Here is a 21,186-nt window from a genome sequence, read left to right as displayed (position 1 = left end):
CATTCTGGGATTCTGGGATTCTGTGAAAGCTGCACGGCAGCAGGGAAAGGCCACCACCGTGTCCACGTGTGCCACCGACGGGAACAAGCCGTGGCCACGATCTTCACGCAGAACCACGGACACGAAATGGGAGCTGGGCCAACATGTCTTGCGTGGCGCAAAGGGGAAGCGAGCGCCCAGAACTAGAGGAAGCTATGGAGAATCCAGCAGCAATTCTCCCATTTTCAAGGGTTTTTGGATAACTGGCTGATGCCGAGCCACGGTTTGGACTCCTAAACTGCCAGCCATCTCCTATAAGCCCTCAAGGGTGTGGGGATGTGGACTGGGAAAGGTTGTGTGGGGAGGGGGCACGGGGAGACCATGGCATCGGGCTGGGCTGCTTGGGTGGTCACGATCTCCGGTATCTCATGGAGGTGGGGACCAGGGGATGGAACTACAAACATGCAGGAATTCCAGCTCAGCAAACCCGCATTTCACAAGTCCTTTAATGATTGAGTCACCATTGCGCTGGACACGGAGCTGCTCCCGGGCCCTTTGGCACCGGGCTCTGCACCGAGCCCCGTCCTGCCGTGCAGACAGGAGGGACCCTCACCAGGTCCTGCCATCACGCTTGTCCCATGTCTGGGATGGGGACAGAGGCGTGCCAAGGGCTGAGCGCTGCCACTTCGCTCCTGAGGCCTTGGGATGACCCCAGAGCAGCCCCCATTGGAGATGGAGACCCGTGGGGTCAGCCACATCGGCAGCGCGTGGCACAGGGTGGTCCTACGGGAGCAACTCCAGGGCCAGACACAACTGGAGCAGCTCCCGTCGCTGGCACAATCCCGGCCAGAACCTCCTGGCTCGTTCCCCAGCAGCGCCTTGGGGGTATCTCAGTCCTCTGCACCGCGGGTCCGGAGGGGCAGGGAGGTCCGTGCGTGATAGTGGTGATGCTAACCTGAGCCCAACAAAAACGAAGCAGACAGAGCAGAGCTCCACGGCGCTGGTGCTTCTCACCGTTTATGGCAGAATTTGGCCACTGTCCAGGCTGCTGGTCCCCACCGCACCAGGACGGGGGTGGAGGCTGGGTGACACCAGCCTGCGCCAGCGGCCAGAGGAGTCTGCGCAGAGGCAGACCTGGCTCTACGCCACTGGCGTGTCCCGGAGCTGCGGGGGTCCCCGGGGGCTTCCCGGGGTGCCCGGCCAGCTCAGAGGGCTATGCAGCACGGGCGCTTCTCCGGCTGCGCCGCGGTTGCGCTCTCCGGGCTCCCGCTGGCAAGTGACACCGTGTTACTTTGGCTGCTCCTCTGCTTCTGCTTCTGCACTTTGTGGAAGATTTCTGCAAAACAAGAGGTGCCGGGGGGGGGGGTCTGTGTGTCAGCCAAGGGCCCCCCAAGGTAGCAGGGACAGTTTCAAGCTTGCAGCCCCCCGTTGCTCGCGTGCTGGCCCGCCGCCGGGCACGTCAGTGGCTCTCCTTTATGCGGCAGAGGGGACAAGTTGAGGGGTGACAAAGGAGCGGCTCCCCCAAGTTGCATCCCTGCAGCGCCTGGGGAACACCCTGCAGTTAGGCAATTTCCTCTTGCCCAACCTGGGATTAGTGCTTCACCCCGCGCCGGGGCTGGCAGCTCACCAGGCCAGGCTGGCTCGGCACGGCACGGCACGGCACGGCACGGCACGGCACGGCACGGCACGGCACGGCACACCTCCCTGTACTCCTGCCCCGCTGCTGCTGCCGTTCCTGGAGAGGTGCTCCTGGCTGAGCATCACCCCTCTCCGTTCCTGTCCCCCCCCCCAGGTCCCTGCGGCAGGGTGCTGGAGACGTTGAGTCAGGAGCCCAGGACAACAGGAAGGGGGAGCAGGGATTACAGGGAAGAAGGAGCCCCCGGGGCTTTGGGGATGCCTGGGGGCTGGGAGAACAAAACCATGGGTGCGGAGAGCGAAACGCCCAGCATGAAAGGCCGGAAACCAAACCAGCCAGAAAGACGACACTGAAACCAGCCCCAAAAGTCCTCGGTGGAGCAGGGCAGAGGAGAGACGCGCTGCACATCCTCTGCCCAGCCGCACGTCCCCGGTAAGGGACCCTGCGACGCCGCAGTCCCGGGGACCCCCGCCGCACCACGGTGCCGGTGTATGTACCCTTCAGGATGGTCTCGAACGCCTGCTCGACGTTGGTGGAGTCCAGCGCCGAGGTCTCGACAAACAGCAGCCCGTTGTTGTCTGCAATGAGAGGATTTCCCCGAGATAACGCAGACGCCGGTGAGGGCACGGCTCCGTTTCCATGTCCCTTTAGAGACGTCAGGGTGCCCACGTTGGTGCGGGTCCGTGCTATCAGGGAGGTTCCCAAGCCCCCGGGCCCGTAGCAGGGTGCCAGTCCGTACCTGCAAACATTTTCGCCTCCTCCATGGGCACCTCCCGAGCCTGCACGAGGTCGGTCTTGTTCCCCACCAGCATGACAACGATGCTGGCCTCGGCGTGGTCATACAGCTCCTTCAGCCAGCGGTCCACCACATCGTACGTCTGGTGCTTGGTGATGTCAAAGACGACCAGGGCGCCCACAGCCCCCCGGTAATACCTACAGGAGAACCCCACCATCACCCCACACTCCAGAACACGTTCCCCCCCCCCCCCAGCGTCCCCACCCATGGGGCCCACCTACGAGGGCATCACTACCCAGGTACCAGGGGGAGCCCTGATTTCAGGCATCCCATCCTTACGCAGAGGTGATGGCACGGTACCGCTCCAGCCCAGCCGTGTCCCAGATCTGAGCCTTCACCACGGCGTCTCCCACCAAGATCGTGCGGGTGGAGAACTCCACGCCGATGGTGGTGCGGCTGTCGTGGTTGAACTCGTTGCGGGTGAAGCGGGAGAGCAGGTTGGTTTTCCCCACCCCGGACTCCCCGATCAGGACAACTGAGGAAAGAAAGGAGAAAGCCCACCGGAGCTGTCAAGGAGGGGAAAGGGCTGCTCCAAGGCATTGCACAGGAATTCAAATACCGCTTTCCCACCCGAGCCAGACCCGCCAGCAGCTCATTGCCTTGGCAGTGGGATGGCCAGACCGCCCCGGGTGCATGGGCACCCCTCATTGCCTGGTGACCCCAGAGCTGGGCAGAGAGGCCGGGCAGGTATGTGGGTGTAACAAACGGGGGTCCCACCCCTGCGTCATGAGCTCTCAGCCCCGCCCCGAGCGCGGCTGAGGCACCTCGACTGAGCCCAGCCATGCTCCCTGTCCGCTGGCGTAGCCCCAGTGCTGTTTGGGGGGGGGGTCACAGCTATCAGGCTCTGGGCGGCAGGAGCAGGGCGAGGACGCTGGCAAATCCGAGGGGAGCACTGAGGTCCAGCCAGTGGCACCCGGCAGAGAGGCGGGACGCCAGCGCCTCGTGCCTGAGGAGCTCAAGCCGGGGGGCACGAGGCTGTGCCCCCGTTTCTCCAGCCCGGGTTTGACCCCCACGTCCTCTGGGTGTGCCACCACCCGGGTCACCGCAGCAGCAGGACTTTTAAATGCCTGCCACTCTCAGGGGTTAATGGGCTGGCACGGCATTTACGTCTCGCACCCTCAGCTCCCGCCATCTCAGTCCCCACCGTGCGCCAGCAACTCGCCCGGCATCCCAGGCGTGCAGCCTCGGGGTGGGCATGGGTCTGCCAGCCCCCAGCGCCGTTCGCTAGCCCTGACCTCGCTGCCGTCAGCCGGGGACGTGGCCGAGGCCGGCGCCCGCTCCCCGATCCCCTGACCCTTCGCAGCTCCCATCAGAGTTGCAGGGATGGGCAGCAACAGCTCGGGGTATGGCAGCCCTGGGGGGAAGGCACCCCAATTCCCTCCCCCGTAGCCCCTGGCCTCCCGCTCCCTTTTGGGGAGGGGGATTCGCATCGAGCCCAGAACTCACCCTTGAAGACAAAGTTATAATCCTCCTCGGCGCTGCCCATGTCGCCCCGGCTGCCACCCGCCCTTGCCGGGGCCGCCGCCGTCACTTGGTTTCCTCCTTCCAGCTGCAAAGGCCGGAGCAGGCGGCGCGGGGCGGGCCGGGCTCCGAGAGGCACCAAGGGAGGAGATGGAGGGGACAAAGTTTCCTCTCTGGTGGGAAGCGAGCGGGGAGCGAGCGGGGTCCCGGGGAGCAAGTAGGGTCCGGGGGAGCGACGTCAAGGCCGGCCGGGTTGGCGTCTCAGCGCAGCCGGTTGACTCAAGGGGTGGGACTGGGTGTCGCAGCGCAGGTTGGGCAGGTAGTGTCACCCCTGGGACTGTCACGGGGCGGCCGGAGGAGGAGCCGGGGCCTGATCCTGGCTGCTGAGGCCGGTGCAGGCTGCAGCGCAGGGCAGGCTGGGGCAGCGGGCAGCGCGGGCAGCGCGGGCAGCCAGGCCAGAGGCAGAACCCCCAGCTCAGCCCGGCTCCAACCGAGCGTGAACGCGTTTCCTCGCCTCTGCTGCCATCGTGTGAAAGCCAGGGAAACCGGGGAAGGGAAGGAGCCCCCCGCCACCCTCCGCTACAGGGGGGCTCGGCTCCGTTACACCCGCTCTCCCCCGGCATGAGCCCCTCGCAGCCCCTGCCCTGGTTTTCCCCAGGGGCCATCGTGGAGCGCTGGGCAGCCCCAAAGCACTGCCCGGGACCCCCCCATGCGTCCCCCCCCCAGCTCCTCTTCTTATTCACAAGAGACACAACAGGACGTAAGCATCAGAAACACTTTTATTCCCTCCCCCACCACCCCCCCCCCCCGGGCTTTTTTGCTCCCCCCACCTTATTTTTAAAGGCCACACCAAAGTAGGACAGAGCTCCAGGATGCCTGGGGGGGCCACTCACCCCCCACCCGCACCAGTGACAGCACCGAAGCAAACGGCCTTTGCACGGTGGCACTTCCGAACTCCCTCCGCTCCCGTGCTCAGGATGCGGCCACCTGCGTGAGCGGCTCCTCCAGGTACTGGACCAGCGCCTGCGCCTGCAAGCAGAGAGCGGTGTGGATTTTGCAACCTGCACGCGCACCGCCCACGTGCTTATTTTAATTTATATTTCATTTTAGAGATTTAAAAAGGTGTGGTGCGGTGCCTGGGCTGGCGCGGAGGACAGAGGAGCCTCTGCAAGGAGGAAAGAGGTGTCCCAGGCACGGCAGCTTCCTCCACCACTCCCATCTTCATCCTCCTCCACAGCTCTTTCCCACCCACAGCGGGGACGCAGCCCTGCGGCCCCCCTGGCCCCCGCTCCGCCAGCATTACCTTGGCCTTCAGCATCCCAAATCCAACTGTCTCCTTCGCGTACATGCAGAGCAGCAGGTTTGCCACCCGCGTGATGGCCACTCGCCCCTCCTGCCCAGAGAGAAACAGCACCCGTTGCACCCCTGGCTTGGCAGGGACCACCGGCAGGGTCCTGGGTGACCCTGGAGTTGTGGCGGTGCCCAGGTCCCCAGGAAGGGGAGGACAGCCCCCAGCCCCACGTACCATGCAGTCCATGAGGATGAATTTGAGGTTGTCCTCATTGAACGCCTGGTGCCCATTCTTGTCGTAGGCCACCCAGATGTTGCTGGCGATGGCCGCGGTGACCCTGGCATCAGTGTCCCCGTAGCCCGAGTAGGCGAGCAAGGACCCCTCGTTGTTCAGCAGCCTGGAAACAAGGCGGGGGGAGAGGGGGGGGCAAACTGGTGTCTCTAAACCCAGCGTGGCACCAGACCCCACTGCAGTGCCAGGACGCAGAGCAAACCCCCCCCAGCCCGGGACACACCAGCTTTGCAGGGGATCTTGGCAGGGGGTGGGGGGCTTCAAAGCCAGGAAGCTCTGGGGTGGCCCCGTTCCCGAGCAGGGCAGCGTGGGTCTGCGGTGGCACCGGCGGGACAATGCTGCGGATCGGGCACGAGCCTGGTGGGCAAGTACTGCGCACCGTGCGTGGTCCTGGCACCGTGCACGGTCCTGGCACCGTGCACAGCCCCGGCACTCTACACCATGTACGGTGCACAGTGCACGGTCCTTGCATTGTGCATGGCTCTGGCACGGTGCACCATGCACGGCCCCAGCACCATGCACGGCCCTGGCACTGTGCACCGTGCACAGACGGTCCAGGCACCGTGCACAGCCCCAGCACCGTGCACATTCGGTCCAGGCACCGTGCACAGCCCCAGCACCATGCACAGACAGTCCAGGCACTGTGCACAGCCCCAGCACCATGCATAACCCAGCACCATGCAGTGTGCACTGTGCACAGCCCCAGCACCACGCATGGCCCCGGCACTGTGCACAGACAGTCCAGGCATCCTGCACAACCCCAGCACCGTGCATCATGCACTGCGCACGGCCCCAGCACCCTGCGTGCCCCTTGCAGGACCCCTCTCCCCGCCGAGGGGGGGCATTTCCAGGGCAGGAGGAAGAAGCGTTTCCTCGCAGGAGTATGACCCTGCACCGAGCGGAGCGGGCCAGCCGGCCCCGCAGCCACGCGTGGGGGAAGCCACCCCTCGCCCTCAGCCCCCGACCCCTACTCACAGGGTGCTCTGGACCCCGCCGGTGTTGGCCTGGCTCAGCACCTGCGTCAGGGCTTTGGGGCGCAGCATGGCCGCAGCCGCCCCGCTCCTCGGCCTGCGATGGCGGGGAAGGCTGGAGCAGGCCTCGGCCGTCAGTGGGACCATGCTCAGCCCAGAGCACGCTGGGACTTGTAGTCCCTGTCCCGGGGACGCCATGCCTCCTGCTGCGGGTGGCCTGTCCCCCAGGGCCACCCCGGGGTGCTGCCCCAGCACCCAGCTCGGCTGCGGCAGAGGTCTGGCTGCCCAAGAGGTTCAAGGTGAAGGACAGTTTGGCCAGGGGGGGAGTTTGGGGATCGGCTGGACCCTCCCAAACCCTACCCCTCGGCCAGCTGAGCGCTGCCGTTGGCACCCGGCTCTGTGCTCCCGGGTCTGGATCGGTCCCGGCTGAACGGCCACGGCATGGTGGCAGGAGGCTTGCCGCACACAACGAGCCCAAAATGGGGGGGGGGAAGTCCTGCCCCTGCTGGGGTGCCCGGCAAAAATGGACCCGTTAGAGCGGCTTTAGCAATGGGAGGGGGTACACGGCGGGCCTGGGTAAGGGGGTGGGTGCAGGATGGATCCAGCTAACCGAGGGGAGCCAGCTAATGGGGGGTGCAGGATGGATCCAGCTAACCGAGGGGAGCCAGCCTGGAGCCAGCTAATGGGGGGTGCAGGATGGATCCAGCTAACGGGGCGGGGGGCAGGTCGGATCCAGCTAAGAAGGGGATCCAGGCTGCAGCCAGGTAATAACGGGGGTTGGATGGATCCAGCTAATGAGGGAGGTGCAGGATGGATCCGGCTAATGAGGGGGAGCCAGGCCACATCCAGCTAATGAGGGGGATCCGGGCTGAAGTCGGCTAATAAGGGGGGTTGCAGACTGGATCCAGCGAGGGGGTGCAGGACGGATGCTGGGGATGCCGGTGAGGCAGGCAGCACTGCAGGCAGCACTGCAGGCAGCTGCCCGCGCTGTGGCCCCCCCCCCGCCTCTTTACTTCCCCCCCCCTCCCGCCGTGCTGCAGCTCCCCGCCGGGCCGCCAGGGGGCGGTAGCGACGGTGCGGGGGGCCAAGGCGCCGCTCTCTCGCGGCGGCGCGCGCCGCCTTTCTCTGGTGGCGGCCCGGGCTGGCGGCGAAGATGGCGGAGCCGAGCGGCGGCGGGCCCGGCCCCGGCGGGGAGAGCGAGGCGGGGCTGGGCGGCCCCGGCGGGGCTCTGATCCGCGTCACGGTGAAGACCCCCAAGGACAAGGAGGAGATCGTCATCGCGGACGGCGCCTCCGTGCGCGAGGTGGGGGCGGGAGCGGGCCTGGGGGGGGTGTGGAGGGGCGAAGGGGGCCTGGCTTGGGGGTGGGGGGCTGAGGGGACCGGGGAGGGGGGAAGGGGGGGCTGGCCTGGGGGAGTGAGGGGCTGGGGAGGTGAGTGCGAGGGCTTTTTGGGGAGGGACCTGGCTTTGGGGAGGGGGGAGGACTTTCGAGGGGGAGTGAGGGAGCTGGGGGCCCAGAGAAGTGGGGGAAGACCCAAGCGGCTTTGGGTTGGAGGTGAGGGCTAGAGGGACTTGGAGGACTTTTGGAGACCTGGCTCTGGGCTGGGGCGGGGGGGGGGAGAGCTGGGGAGGTTTGGGGAGCACCCCTGGCCGCTGGGGCCTTGCGGGAGCCAAGCTTTGAGGGAGCTGGGAGACCTGGGTGCGGGCAGGTGCTCGGAGGGGGCTTGGGGGGGGGGGGGGCTTTGAGTGGGGAGCGCTGACACTGGGGGTGGGGACGGCCGTGGGGGTAATCCACGGAGGGTTTGTGGGCGTCGACAGCAGGGCGTAGTTGGGGATGTGGGAGGGGGGTGTGAGGGCCTTGGAGAGCAGCTTTGTGGGGAGCGGTCGTGGGGAAGGGAGCTTTGGGGTGGATGGTGGCTGTGGGGAGAGGGGTGTGAAGAATCGGGGTGGGGGCTAGGCTGCGCGGGGAGCGGGAGGGAAGGCGTTCCTTGAGCGGGTGGTACGGGAAGGGCGCTGCGATGGGGAGAAGTGGCTTTGGGGACAGAGCCGGATGAGTGCGTATGGGGCTGCCTGCAGGGAGGCACCTGGGTGTTGTGGGGTGGGTCTGGGCGCTGGGAGGCAGATCCCGCGGGCGAGCGGAGAGGGGCTGGGCAAATCCTTGGGGCAAAGGTTGGATGGAGCGGAGGCAAGGGAACATCAGCCCACGTATGGGCTGGGGGGGGAGTGTCAGCTCCTGCGAGGGAGATTCACACAGGGCACGGTGGCGTGGGGTGGGCGGGAGGAAGCTGGAATTTGCCAGGACTGGCTCAAGCGCTGTCGAAGTGGCTGCGCCCACTGGGGCAAGGTGTCATCAGCACGGCTCTTGGCTTGCTGCGCGCTTTGATCCGGGGTGTAGGGCGCGAGGTTGTGATGTGAAGGCCCTGGCGGAGGTTTCTGGGGAGCAGAGTTGTGGGTAGGCAGGGGCTGTAGGATGTGTGGTCCTCCTGTTCCTTCTCGGCTGCCTCCTGAGAGCCGGTCGGTATAAGCGGGATGTTAAGTGACGGCTTTGTGCAGAGGAGGGCACGAAGCTTTGTGACCAGGATGACCTGGGGCTCAGGGCTGTGCTCTCCCAGGCGTTGATTTGAGGGTTCTGGTGCGAAGGCTGCGAGCTCCTCCAGGACAGGTGTGTGCTTCTTTTTCTGTCCTGGCCTTTCCCTCTGAATTTTCTGTAGTTTGTGGCTTTCAAATGCAAGGCTTTTTTTTTTCCTCGCAAATGGAAATGGGAGGAGGAATGCCCCAGCTGGACTAGCAATGACAATCTTATTGTGAGGTGTTAATCCCACCCCATCACACAGTAAAGAAGAGGTGTCTGTGTTATGTGGCGTGGCGTGCTCGTAGGGAATTCAGTTGCAGAAATAGGAATTGGAGAAGACCTAGTTTATTTCCATTGGCTGATAAAGGATTGTTCCCTTTTCCATAGAGCTCTGTCCTGTATTAAATCAGAGTTGGGCTTTCCTTAGGAAAAAATCAAATGAGCAGAGACAAAAACAGTTCAGTCATTCAGAGGATAAATGGTGTATTTGGATTAGACCTAAGAGACACACTTGATCTGGCTTTGGAAGCCTTCAGCTCATCTTGAGGTAATTGCTCTATTCTTTCTGAAATTTTCTCCACGTTTTGTAAGTGTAGAGCTTGTCTTTGGTTTTGGTTTGTTGTTTTGTTTTTTTTTTTTTCTTCTTAACGCCTCAGACATCCTCAGCAACGGGTGACTGAATTGGTACCTGCATGGGCTCCTTTTGGGTGAGGTACTGAAGGACTGTTAGTTCCTTATGCTGTTTGCATAGTGGATATGATATCTGGAGTATTAGCTCTAAATTTCTGGTTTTGGTCCTTTGCCTGAAAAATGCTTTGTTTGTTTTTTCAGTTCAAAGAAGAGATTTCCAGGCGGTTTAAAGCCAAACAGGATCAGCTGGTTCTGATCTTTGCTGGGAAGATCCTGAAGGATGGAGACACGTTGAATCAACATGGGATCAAAGATGGACTGACTGTACACTTGGTCATTAAGACTCCGCAGAAGTAAGAAACTGTTTTGTCTTGGAGGGCTGAGGGTAAATGGATGATGCGAGTAAACGATGGTGGAGTATTTCTGCCCTGTCAGTGACTGAAGCGGAGTACTTGTGCGAGGCCTGAGTGCTGGCTTTGGGGTGTGTGTGAGTCTGGCTGCGGTGATCCGGCAGGAGAACTCTCCCAGACTCCCTGCTGCGACTTTGCCATGCGGCTGTGGGGTTTATCACTCGGCCTGTCTTTTCCCTAGGTTACGCAGCTGTGTAAGTGCGTGGCAAGTACCTGAGGGGGTTGTCTCTTCTTTAAGACAACTTGTGTATATGGCTTTGCATATTTTGAACCTTTAATAATCTTGAAAGAACCCGTTGGGATTTTATACCAGTTCTAACAAAGATAAGTTGCTGTTTATAGAAATTACTTTCCCAATGAATTCATGTTGAAGTTGAAATTAATACCCATTTTTTCTTTCACTTTCTATCATATACTCTGCTCTAAGCCTGTGCTCACGCTTGCTTAGGTGCTGTGGGAGGCGGAGCACTATCTGTAGGGCAGAACAGTGTTTCCGTGTGGTACCTGTAGGCATGTTTGCATGGGCAGGTGCAGACAGGTGGGTGCTCCGCCTCAGTGGGAATGCACAGAGGTTCGGGCTGTATGACCACGTGCACACAGCGGTGTGGTGGTTAGCTCAGGCACAGTACTGCAGGCACACCCCACAGCAGCTCCCAGTTTGGACACGGCTCACTTGTGTTCGTCCGCTCAGCCTGAGAAAGGGACGCAGGATTGACCTCAGGGTCCTGCAGGGTTAGGCTTTTCCCAGCGCTGTCCAGTGGAGCGATGGGCACAGAAGGTTCTTGGGAACAGTTGCTGTACTACAGGTGCAGCCACGTCTTTTTGATCTCGAAACCCCCTTTGTAACCATTTCTTGGGCTCTCTACTGCAGTCTGATCAGGCTCCTGGTGAACTAACCGGGCTGCGTCTTTCTCTTTGTGCAGTTCTGCTGTCCCCTGGGAGAGCTGCCTTACTGGCTTAGTCAAGATTAGTGCTTCCCCTCTTTTTTTTTTTTTTCTTCACAAAGACAAGCATGTGTATTGTCAGCTTCTGCAGGAGGTCTCTCTCTGGATTCTGCATCTCCAGGTAGCCTGATAGGCTGATGCTGTTTACCACTGTCTCTGCAGCAAACTGTGGTACTTGTGAACCATTTCAAAGGGTAAACGAGAGAGCTGTCCTGGGTTGCTGATTTTCTTCCTGCTAATATTCATAGACAAGTGCTTACCGAAGACATTACAGCCTCTTCCTGTGCTGAGAGAAACCAAGTGACCTTTCTCCAGCTTCCTTCTTCCTTTTTTGTTCAGCTTCCTATTTGCTTTGTTTCCCCACTCTCTGCCTCCTTCTCAGTGGCCACTGGTTTTCAGCAGCGGTCGGGTGAGTCTGGAAAGTGGACAGGGACCTTCAGGTTTGATATTTAAAGTCCTAGAATCAGAGTGAAAAAGGAAAGGAAGTTAGAGAAAGGAATCATCCTTGGTTTGGAAAAAAAAAAAATCAAGAAATTGTTGTTCTTATTTACTTGTAAGTGGTATAATAACATTTCTTATTTGAGGTGAGTATAATGAATTTTGGGGTCTAACTTCATATGAAAGCTCTTCAGCACTAGTCCAGGACTCATTGTCATGACTGCAGATGCTTCAGAGAATCTTTAAATGTTGTCCTTCAAATTCCTATAAAAATCCTGAGGAGGAACTGTGATTGCAAGGTACTGCCTTGGGTTGGTTTACTCAATAAAGCTGATGTCCAGCATCTGATGCTCTGGCTTATGGCACGGTATCTGCATGCGTGTGTTAAAAGAAGCTCTAGTGAACTTGTGTTGGACAGGGAAGCTTTGCAGTGACAGAGATGTGAATTCCTAGCCAAGCTGGCCAGAAACGTTCTGTAGCTTCACGGGCTAGATGCTAGCTGCATTGTGCCTCAGTTTCCCTATCTGTAGAGTAATGCTGATACTTATTTTTGCCCCCAGGAGCACTGATAGGAATATTCAGTGCATGGGAAGATTTGAAGAAAAGCAGACTCTTGTTTACCCCATGCATAGCCCTGCTGTAACCTCCTGTGGTTTCTGTGGGAGCAGCAGGAGGATTTTCCTGTTTGGAGCAAACTCATTGCTCAAGGATATAGCTGAGGTAAATAGTTCAGTGTGATTCAAGGAAGAGCTAGATACAACTCGGGGTAAGACCAGTCAAGCCACTTCATGTGGGCCAGGATAAAATGTCAGGGGCTGTTACGCATCAGGATGGGAGGCAGATTCCAGCAGATGGAAGGCATCTGGGAGCACAGCTGCGTATCCGTGCAGGCGGGAATGGAAACAGCCAGGGCTGGCGGCTGTGGGGACAACAGACACGAAGGAAGGCTCGGTCGGTGTGGGGTGTACCGTCCTGTGTCCGCCCCAGAGGACTCAACTCACCGTTCCTGACTCTCAGGAGTTTAATGCCTTGTTTTGTTTCTTTGCAGGGTCCAAGATTCAACATCTGCTGCTTCTGCCCCCAACGCTGCTTCTGCCCCCACTGCAACCCCTTCTTCTCCTGCTGCCCCATCTCAGCCTTCCACATCCAGCAGCGCCGTTTCTGACGCAGGGAGCGGCAGCAGACGGAGCAGTGGGTCAGGGACCATGGGAGGTCCTGGAGACGGAGGCCCTAATAATGCTACATCCATCCTGTGTAAGTGATGGCTGTGAGAAGGTGTGACACGAAAGAAGAATTTCTGAGGATTAGACCAAGGAGTTGGGGTTCTTGACCCCTGTAGTTGTCTCTGCTTGCTTTAGGCTTTGCATGAGTTGCTTCCACCGGCACAGCTCGGTTTCCCTGCTCAGGATAATGCCAAAGCCCATAGTGAAGCATGTGTAGGGGGTGTCCTCCCTCAGAGCTGGCTGCCGTAGGAATAGAGGATACCCCTAGATTAGTGTGGGTGCAGTTCAGCTGATGTGCTTGTCCTCTTTTTGCAGCTGCTGACAGTTAACTGACTTGCCCCTCTCTCCCCACGTCTTGTTCCCTTTCCAGCTGGCTTTGGTGGCATCACTGGGCTGGGCAACCTTGGGATGGGCTCTGCCAACTTCATGGAGCTCCAGCAGCAGATGCAGCGACAGCTGATGTCTAACCCAGAGATGCTTTCTCAGATCATGGAGAATCCCTTGGTGCAGAACATGATGTCTAACCCTGACCTCATGAGACAGATGATCATGGCCAATCCCCAGATGCAGCAGCTCATGGAGCGAAATCCAGAGATAAGCCACATGCTGAATAACCCAGAGCTCATGAGACAGGTGAGTCAGCATGCCAGGGCCTGTTTAAAGCATGTTCAAGAGCATCTTTGTGGACCAGCTTCAGTGTCTGCTCTCCAAAGGGAGTGTGTGAATGCCAGATCAGTGATTTTAGAGATCTCTTCCTTCCTGCTGTAAGCTCCTGACAAACAGATGGTGGTCTTGAGTTATGTGAATACTGATTACTCAACCCACATACTTGCAACTCTTATCTCCCTTGCAGGGCTATTGAATCTATCATGTGTTGGGCAAAAAAGGATGCTGGGATCATCACAGCATGCTGCATACCAGGCTACTGTGTTCTGAGTAAAAGCAATCACAGAGAAGTGAAGCTACCGTGAAAGCTTTTTGTTTCTCTCTATTTCTCTTGATAGATTAAGTATAGGCTACAGAGCTGTACAGTCAATATTTTACCACGTGGACCAGCTGAGAGCACTAGTCGTAGGCCGGGATCCTAGAGGTCTCGATTTTCTTTATGATCCCGGAAGAGAGGACACATGCCCTAGAGGACTGGCTATCTGGAAGACCAGAGGTTCATCGGAAGGGAAGCGTAAGGGATGAGTGAGAGCCTGAGTGTTAAATAGCCCTTGACAGGACTCTGCTGTTCCTCCAGGAAGACTTGTCAGGAGGTCTTTCTGAGTTGTTGCTGAGTGAGCCTAGTTTCCATCTGCTTCTTGGTTATCTTTCTTTCAACTGTGTCGGCCGTACGTGAAATTCCAGAGCTGCAGGACTACATTGTGAATGATGCATACTTAAGCAGCTCCTCAAATTAGATCTGGATGTTCCTTGTGCAGGGGAGACACATCAGAAGTCTGGAGAGGGCGAATGTCTTGGTTTTCTTGAAATGGGAAGGATCCAATCTCTTCCACCTTCTTAGTTTTTGAATGCAGTCCATCTACTTTGAGTGGGAACATATGGGTGTTAAATGTTTGGATGTCCTGATAGTGCTTAGAAACAAAACAATCTCATCCAGCTGAATTGAGGTTGAGAAGGAAGAGAGCTGAGCAAGGATGGGAGGAGCCAGGATCCCTGGGCTCTCTTTGCTTGGATAAATGATCTCTCTGCTCTCTGACTGTGAAACGGGTTTAATTATACTCTTTCGTCTGGGAGCTGAGATTTAACTCTTTCAGTGCTTGGCTGGTAGATCAAGAGAATACCACTGAGCTGCTAACCAGTCTCTTGGTCCACTCCAGTCTTCCGTGGTGCACATGGGCCTGAGCTTTCCATGTTTTCCTCCTTCTCCCAGACAATGGAATTGGCTCGTAACCCTGCCATGATGCAGGAGATGATGCGGAACCAGGACCGTGCTTTGAGTAACCTCGAGAGCATTCCAGGAGGATACAACGCCCTGCGCCGGATGTACACGGACATCCAGGAGCCCATGTTTAGTGCAGCCAGGGAGCAGGTATTGGCTGCGTTCCTGTAAGTGGGGTGTAGCGTGCTGAGCATGGGAAAGGGCTCTTTCCCTGACCCCCGTGCTAACAGGGCGACCTTCCCAAAGCATGGCTGTTCATCCCCTCCCGCTCTAGATGATGAATGCAGCCACTAGCAGGAGAACATTGTGCCATGCCTGTCAGATGCTTTTATTACATGGTTTGGTGTATCTGAGCAGAGACCTGCCCTCGCTTCTCTGGTCTCCAAGCAGGCTGGATGCCAGCCGTCACCGATGTGAAGGCCCCGTAGCTTCGTTAGCCACAGCCCTTTGCTCTCAGCCCGGCTTACTGTATTAGCTCAAGCCTGACGCCTTTGGATTGGAGCTGGCTTGGATCCATCTGGCTTGAAGCACAGGAGGAGTGAGCGCAGGTCTGTCTGCAAAAGGCTGTGCAGACATACTCCAGTCTAGCATTACCTACTGGTATGTCCGGGTGCTGATTTTACGTGGATGTTTTGAAGCCCTGCATTTGGGAGCCAAATCTAGGGCTGTGGCCACTTCTTGAGCTGGATCTTTTTCTGAGCGAGGTGTGTTGCGGATTACAGATTTCTCAGGAGGCAAATTATAGCATGTGTTTAGCAAATTCTGGACCTGGATGAATATGATCGGCTGTTCCCTAGCTCATACTGCAGCGAGGTTAGTTCGACATTCTCTGCTGGGGCTGACTGATGACGGCTATTTCTTTCTTTCTTCTTCCCTAGTTTGGCAACAATCCTTTCTCTTCCTTGACGGGGAATTCTGATAGCTCAAGCTCTCAGCCTTTGCGGACGGAGAACAGAGAGCCGTTACCGAACCCTTGGAGCCCCACACCCCCTGCTTCCCAGAGCCAGGCGCCCAGCAGTGAAGGGAGCACTGGCTCGGCAACCACCCAAAGCACACCGACTGTATCCAACCCCTTTGGGCTGAATGCTGCTAGCATTGGGGCTGGTACGTAAGCGAGAGAGGAACCAGAGGGTGCTACTGACGGAACAGGTCACCCAGGCTTCCCTGGAGGGTGGTTCCCTCTGGCATTTGGGTGCCTGCCTGTCCGTGGCTGCTCTCCAGATGAATGATTCTAGCCCAGTTGCGAGCACAAATGGGTTATTTCTTCTGTGCCTGTCGGAGGGTTACTTCGGGAACTTTGATGTCCCTGCAGCCCTCGAGAGCAGGGGAGAGTGGCAAGCAGAGCGCTGCCATGGCTGTCCGCAGCAATATTCACTGTTGGCCAGGGCATGAAGTAAAGGCGTTGCTATTGTATGTCATGTTGTATTTCAGGCATCGCAGCAGTGCTCAGGCTTCTAAGGGGTTTTCCTTTGTTGTCTTTTCCATTCCCCTTGCAGGCATGTTCAACAGCCCAGAGATGCAAGGACTCCTGCAGCAGATTTCCGAAAACCCTCAGCTGATGCAGAACATGATCTCTGCCCCTTATATGCGGAGCATGATGCAAACTCTTGCCCAGAACCCGGACTTTGCAGCACAGGTATAAGTGGTGCAGTTGTCTTCTATTGTCAGGCCGTGAGCACGGTGCTTGTGAGACCAGTCTGCTTCTATAGTTGGAGTGGTTTCTTTTGCAGAAACCAGAGCGCTGAGTGAATATAGACAGTTTTGTTACGTTTCTTGATAGCTTGAAGGCAGTCACAGTACTGAACCCTGTGTCTTAGCAGAGCCCCTAACAAAAAAGGTGGCTTTCAAAGGGACATGGGAATGGCCCTTCTCTGTGCCCGTGGCCAAGTGGCCCCTGCTCAACGCTGCTGCCAGGAATTGAGCTGTCCTGTTTCAGTCCCCGTTAGCAGGGGGAACTCGTTGAAAGCCCAGGGAGGGAGTCAGGGGTACGGCTTAGTTACGTAGGGTTTACCAGCCAGTGGCAGCAACCCTCTGACCCTACCTACGTGTGCTGTCTCTTGCTAGATCATGGTAAATGTCCCCCTCTTTGCTGGGAATCCACAGCTTCAAGAACAGCTCCGCCTTCAGCTCCCTGTCTTCCTGCAGCAGGTAAAGGCCCCTGTCTGGCCCTGTGCTGTTCTCAGCCCCCGGGCTCCAGAGCTTTTCCATCCGCTGTAGGACAGGGAGTATCTTGGCCGCTTAGTCAAGTGGACTAGGAAGCATGTGGGCTTGGGTGGTTTGGGCTGTGAAAGAAAGGGGTTTGCGCAGGGTAGAGAGAAAGGAAGAGCTTGTTTAGACAGGGCAATCTAAATTACCTAAAGGTAGACTTCATATGAGACTAGTTAAGCCATGTGAAACCGCTGTGTGGACAGTCTCTCACTGTAATTAATTTTTTACAAAAATTAAAACAGCTAATTGTGCTAGAGCAGCTAGTTCACTCAGGTAAATCAAATAAAATCACTTCAATTCCAAAGGCATATGCCCCCAGTTCTAATCTGATTAACCTAGTTCATTTAGGAAATTTGATCTAAACTCTATGAGTATCTCTGTAGATGAGCCCTGCAGTCTGGAGACTTGAAGGAGGAACCAGACTCACGGGTTTGCTCTGGCTGCAGGGTGAGAGGCGCAGCTCAGTGCTGATTGTTCGGATTTAAAGCTGGTGGGTCTCTGGCTGCGGCAGCTCTCGCTGTTTGGTACCGCTGTGTCTTTTTGCCTTTGTTCCCAGATGCAGAACCCAGACTCCCTCTCCATTCTCACCAACCCCCGCGCCATGCAGGCGCTCCTCCAGATCCAGCAGGGACTCCAGACGCTGCAAACGGAGGCCCCAGGACTAGTGCCAAGGTAATAAGCGCTTCAGAGTGGGTTTCTGCAGGCAGAGCTGACATGCTTGATACCAGCAGGCAGACTAGCTGTTGATTCATCGAGGAGATCTGCTTAGGGCACTCTGTCATGGGGACTTCTGCGCGTACGTGTGCCTGCAGGCCTCTCTGAGCTCCAGCTAATTAGCACTTTCTGCTTGTTTGTACTTTACGTGGGAAGTCGTTGACCCTTTTTTTTGGGGGGGGGGGGCGCAAAGGCTTGGAAACCACTTGGTCTCTCCCCATCTTTTGTTTGCTGTATTCGGTGTTGGCTGAACTCAAAAATTTTATCTCTGGAGAACAGTACGAGATGCACAGCCCCGAGGCTGGGTGGGTGCGTTGGGGCAGCCTGCTCTGCCGGCAGCGCTCGGGCCTTCTGCTGTCTGTCAGCGTGGGTCACGTTCAGTCTCTGCAGTTCTTTTCAGGCCTGCGCCTCTGTTAGGATTGCTTACTCCCAGCACTGTGTGTGACCAGGATACAAACGCAGCCGGTTTAATTTACAAAGCTGTCCTGTAGTTTGGGCCTCAGCGAGGGCCAGCCTGGCAGAGCCTGCTGGTTACTGTGCTGCCTGGCTCTCAGGGGACACCTAGAAGTGCCAGCTCGCCTCTGAGCACGCCCTGCCTTCCTCTGCAGCCTCGGCTCCTTCGGCATGCCTCGAATGCCCCCGTCCTCCACAGGAGGAAGCACAATCCCGGAGAACCCTGTTCCTTCCGCTTCGACGCCGGCCAGTGCCTCTCCAGCTGGGGGTGGTAACCCCCAACAGCAGCTCATGCAGCAGATGATCCAGCTGCTGGCCGGAGGAAACTCTCAAGTATGTAATGCCCAGCCGCATGCTGATACGCTTCTGGGGAGGGACATCTCCAGGGTGAGCTAGAGGTTGTCCCGATCCCACCCCGCTCTAGGGACATGGTCCCCAGCAGGTTTCTCTTGGCGGTGGTGTCTCGGGCTGGCTAGCTCTTTGGGGTGTAGTAACCCTTTGCACAGGTTTGAAGCTAAGAGTGCCAGGGATCCTCCTCCCAGCGCTGCTGTCGCTGTAGGTACAGAGCTTGGACTAACTGTGCGCAGTGTGGGGAGGTTGGTAACATCACTAAGTGAGCCCAGAGTGTTTCTGTACGCCTGAAGCTGAGCTCAGGCTCCCTGCTCAGCCGTCGTTGCTGGCCCTGCCCGTCTTGGATGTTGATCTCTGCTGTCTGACTCTAAGGCCTTTGTCCTTTCCCTCCGTAGGCGCAGAGTCCTGAAGTGCGATTCCAACAGCAGCTGGAGCAGCTGAACGCCATGGGCTTCATTAATCGTGAGGCCAACCTCCAGGCGCTTATTGCCACTGGTGGAGACATCAATGCAGCTATTGAGAGACTGCTGGGCTCCCAGCCTTCCTAAACTCTTGTCATGCTGCCCCGCAGACGTCAGCACATGCATCCATACACATGCACAGGGGGATCTTTCAGGAAAGCCCACCATCATTTTCATATCTGACAGCTGTCCATGTATTTAAAACAAAAAGATACAGCTTAACCCCTGACCTTCCTACTAAGTTAAGATTTCATGTTGAAATGCTCTTTAACTGGCTTGTATGTGGATTCCAGTTCTCATCGTGGCCACAGAGACTTCAGATGTGTATTTTTTCCTAAATATGCCCTCTGTCTCAGACACTCTTCTCTCTCTCTCTAGATGGTAGAGGCGATACTTCTAGTTACTTACCTGAATGATTGTGTTTTGAGTAGCTTGATTTTAACTGTACATGATTCCCTCCCCTAGCCCTCCTTTCAGGCAAATATTTAAAACTTGAGCCAAGTTTGGGTTTTGGTTATTTCTCCCAGCATCTTATTGGGAATGGATCAAAAGAAAAATTGAAATGACCTGGAAATTTCTGATGTCATTTGTCTTAATGTTCCATTGAATGAACTGAGCCTGTGTCCCTTGCACACGGGTGCCTCTCATCTCCTGGTAGAGGGTTAATGTACATGAAAACTACATTTGAAGTGTGGCCTCTTTACACTCTTGGGATGGTGTAAAGGAGCCTAGATGCCTTGAGGGATCAGGCTTGCTGTTCTTGAACTTGAGTTGAAAGTGCCGTGCAGAAGAACGTGTTCGAAAGGTGTGTTTCTGCCCAAGCGATTTTCCTTCTTGCGCAGCGGTGTCAGGGGTTTGTTGACTCTTGTGCTCAGTAGGCTCGTTCCTGAAAGTGTGAAAACAAAAAAAGGAAATAGAAAAATAAGTTAATGATCTTTTCGCTTCACTGGAAAATGTTGAAGTTCATGTTCTTCCCAGTTTAGATCCATCCTTCATTTCCCCCCCCCCTCCATTTTGGTGTGTTTGAATGTTATGACTCTCCAAGAAACTCCCCGAGGACCAGCAGGGTGATATTTTCCCAAGAGCCTCCATGGCTGTGTAATTTGCATACCATTTTTATCAAAGAAAAATAAATGCGCACAACCATCTGTCTCCCTGCACTCCATGTATCTTCCTTGATTGCCACATTTAAGCTGATTGAGTTCCCATAGTTACTTGTGATTAATCTGTCTTGTCCCCCGTGCTTACCTCTTTGCAGATAGTGAGGGGTGTCGTGCAACCTCCCCGCCTGGCCCAGCTTGTGGCAGGAAACCTTTCTAACGCTGCCGAAGGCTTGCCCAAAACCTGGCCCTGAACGTGCCCGTTTGGAAGTTTCCTTTGAACTGGGGACCCTCAAGTATGTGTACGACAATCCTTGGTAGTTCTGCAGCATTTGGGTGACCTGATGTACGGTGTATATATAAGAAGCCAACGGGTTCTTTTGCTGACCTCGGAGGCGTTTGCTCGCAGCTGGCCGGTGCCCAGGGGAACCTGGGCAGCTCTGTGCACAGTGGATTTTACCCCCCTGCTTTTCTGTAGCAAGCACAGTGCTTGCTAGGTGGGTGTTAGTATTCTGGGGTTTTTTTGTTTGGTTGTTGCTTTGTAAAGTTTTCTTTTGTTAGGGGAGGATTGAGTAGTGAGAGGGAATGGGAGGAATCCTGGCGCTGCTTTCTGGTATACCTGTAAAACCTGCTGCACCCAGCTTGCTTCTGAGTTGGAGATGGGATCTATCAATATTCTGTGTTGTTGGAGAGTGTAGGTGGAGCAGTGGTTGCTTGAGAAAACATGGGAGTGCATGCGGGCTGGAAATGCTCCTGCCTTTGTGTATATGCATCACAAGATGATGGGGTTTTTTTAGATGAGGATTCAGAAAACCTAGCTTTAATCTCTTCTCTTGGAGGCTGTGCACATACGTGTGGATTTCTTCTCGCAACCTCTCCTCCAACGTAAAAAGAATTTGCAAAAAGGTGTGTAAGGATGGCTGCTGAAGTTCCTGATTGTACTGGCAGGGTCAGAGCTCTTTCCTAATGTTGCTAATCGGCCCCTTTGCAGCTAAAAATGGGCTTATAAAAAAAGCCTGTACGGTCCTTCGTGATCTCTTAGATTTAGCAGATATCCTTTGCCCGCACTAAGGGCTGTTTATCTCTGCAAAGGTTCTATCCTTGCAAGCCAGCTCTTGCAAAGAATGCGCTTGTGGGAGTTGTGGACAGGGGATGGGGTAACCGAGTAAGTGAGAGGGAGCAGAGGAGGCAGCTGGAAGGAGAGGTGGTGCTGCCGGAGCGTGGAGACGTACCCCCACCTTTGCAATAAGGTTGTGCTCTGCGACTGAACCTCTTTGAAAAGCAAAACTAGTCCCAAACCCCGTTGTTTCTGGCCAGCCAGAAACAGTCCTTCCAGCTCCCTCAGCGTTAGCAAGGCGTGCTGATGCGTAAATC

General features: G+C 56.6%; 3 protein-coding genes across 4 annotated transcripts; 1 reads left to right on the top strand and 2 right to left on the bottom strand.

Moving 5' to 3' along the window:
- Nucleotides 1–467: 467 nt before the first annotated feature.
- RAB25 (RAB25, member RAS oncogene family) lies at nucleotides 468–4,242 on the bottom strand. The gene is made up of 5 exons (XM_075736965.1): nucleotides 3,858–4,242; nucleotides 2,691–2,886; nucleotides 2,355–2,548; nucleotides 2,113–2,193; nucleotides 468–1,315 (listed from the first exon to the last, which is right to left on the bottom strand). The coding sequence occupies exons 1-5, from the start codon at nucleotides 3,895–3,897 to the stop codon at nucleotides 1,185–1,187; spliced, it is 642 nt and encodes a 213-aa protein (XP_075593080.1). The 5' UTR covers nucleotides 3,898–4,242; the 3' UTR covers nucleotides 468–1,184.
- Nucleotides 4,243–4,633: 391 nt separating this feature from the next.
- On the bottom strand, nucleotides 4,634–6,588 carry LAMTOR2 (late endosomal/lysosomal adaptor, MAPK and MTOR activator 2). Its single transcript, XM_075736968.1, has 4 exons — nucleotides 6,430–6,588; nucleotides 5,398–5,560; nucleotides 5,176–5,265; nucleotides 4,634–4,901 (listed from the first exon to the last, which is right to left on the bottom strand). The coding sequence occupies exons 1-4, from the start codon at nucleotides 6,570–6,572 to the stop codon at nucleotides 4,845–4,847; spliced, it is 453 nt and encodes a 150-aa protein (XP_075593083.1). The 5' UTR covers nucleotides 6,573–6,588; the 3' UTR covers nucleotides 4,634–4,844.
- A 940-nt stretch (nucleotides 6,589–7,528) lies between these two features.
- Nucleotides 7,529–19,864, top strand: UBQLN4 (ubiquilin 4). 2 transcript variants are annotated; one of them, XM_075736958.1, is made up of 11 exons: nucleotides 7,529–7,728; nucleotides 9,827–9,978; nucleotides 12,466–12,671; nucleotides 13,011–13,273; nucleotides 14,517–14,675; nucleotides 15,404–15,629; nucleotides 16,022–16,161; nucleotides 16,590–16,673; nucleotides 17,290–17,405; nucleotides 18,056–18,233; nucleotides 18,647–19,864. In XM_075736958.1, exons 1-11 carry the CDS (start codon nucleotides 7,579–7,581, stop codon nucleotides 18,797–18,799), a joined length of 1,827 nt encoding a protein of 608 aa, XP_075593073.1. In that variant the 5' UTR covers nucleotides 7,529–7,578; the 3' UTR covers nucleotides 18,800–19,864. The 2 variants fall into 2 exon arrangements, with proteins under 2 accessions (XP_075593073.1, XP_075593074.1); XM_075736959.1 differs by lacking the exon at nucleotides 16,590–16,673.
- The last annotated feature ends 1,322 nt before the right edge of the window (nucleotides 19,865–21,186 follow it).

This window comes from Balearica regulorum, chromosome 28 (assembly GCF_011004875.1).
Source record: "Balearica regulorum gibbericeps isolate bBalReg1 chromosome 28, bBalReg1.pri, whole genome shotgun sequence".
Lineage (NCBI taxonomy): Eukaryota > Metazoa > Chordata > Aves > Gruiformes > Gruidae > Balearica > Balearica regulorum.
This window is presented reverse-complemented; position numbering and strand designations above follow the sequence as displayed.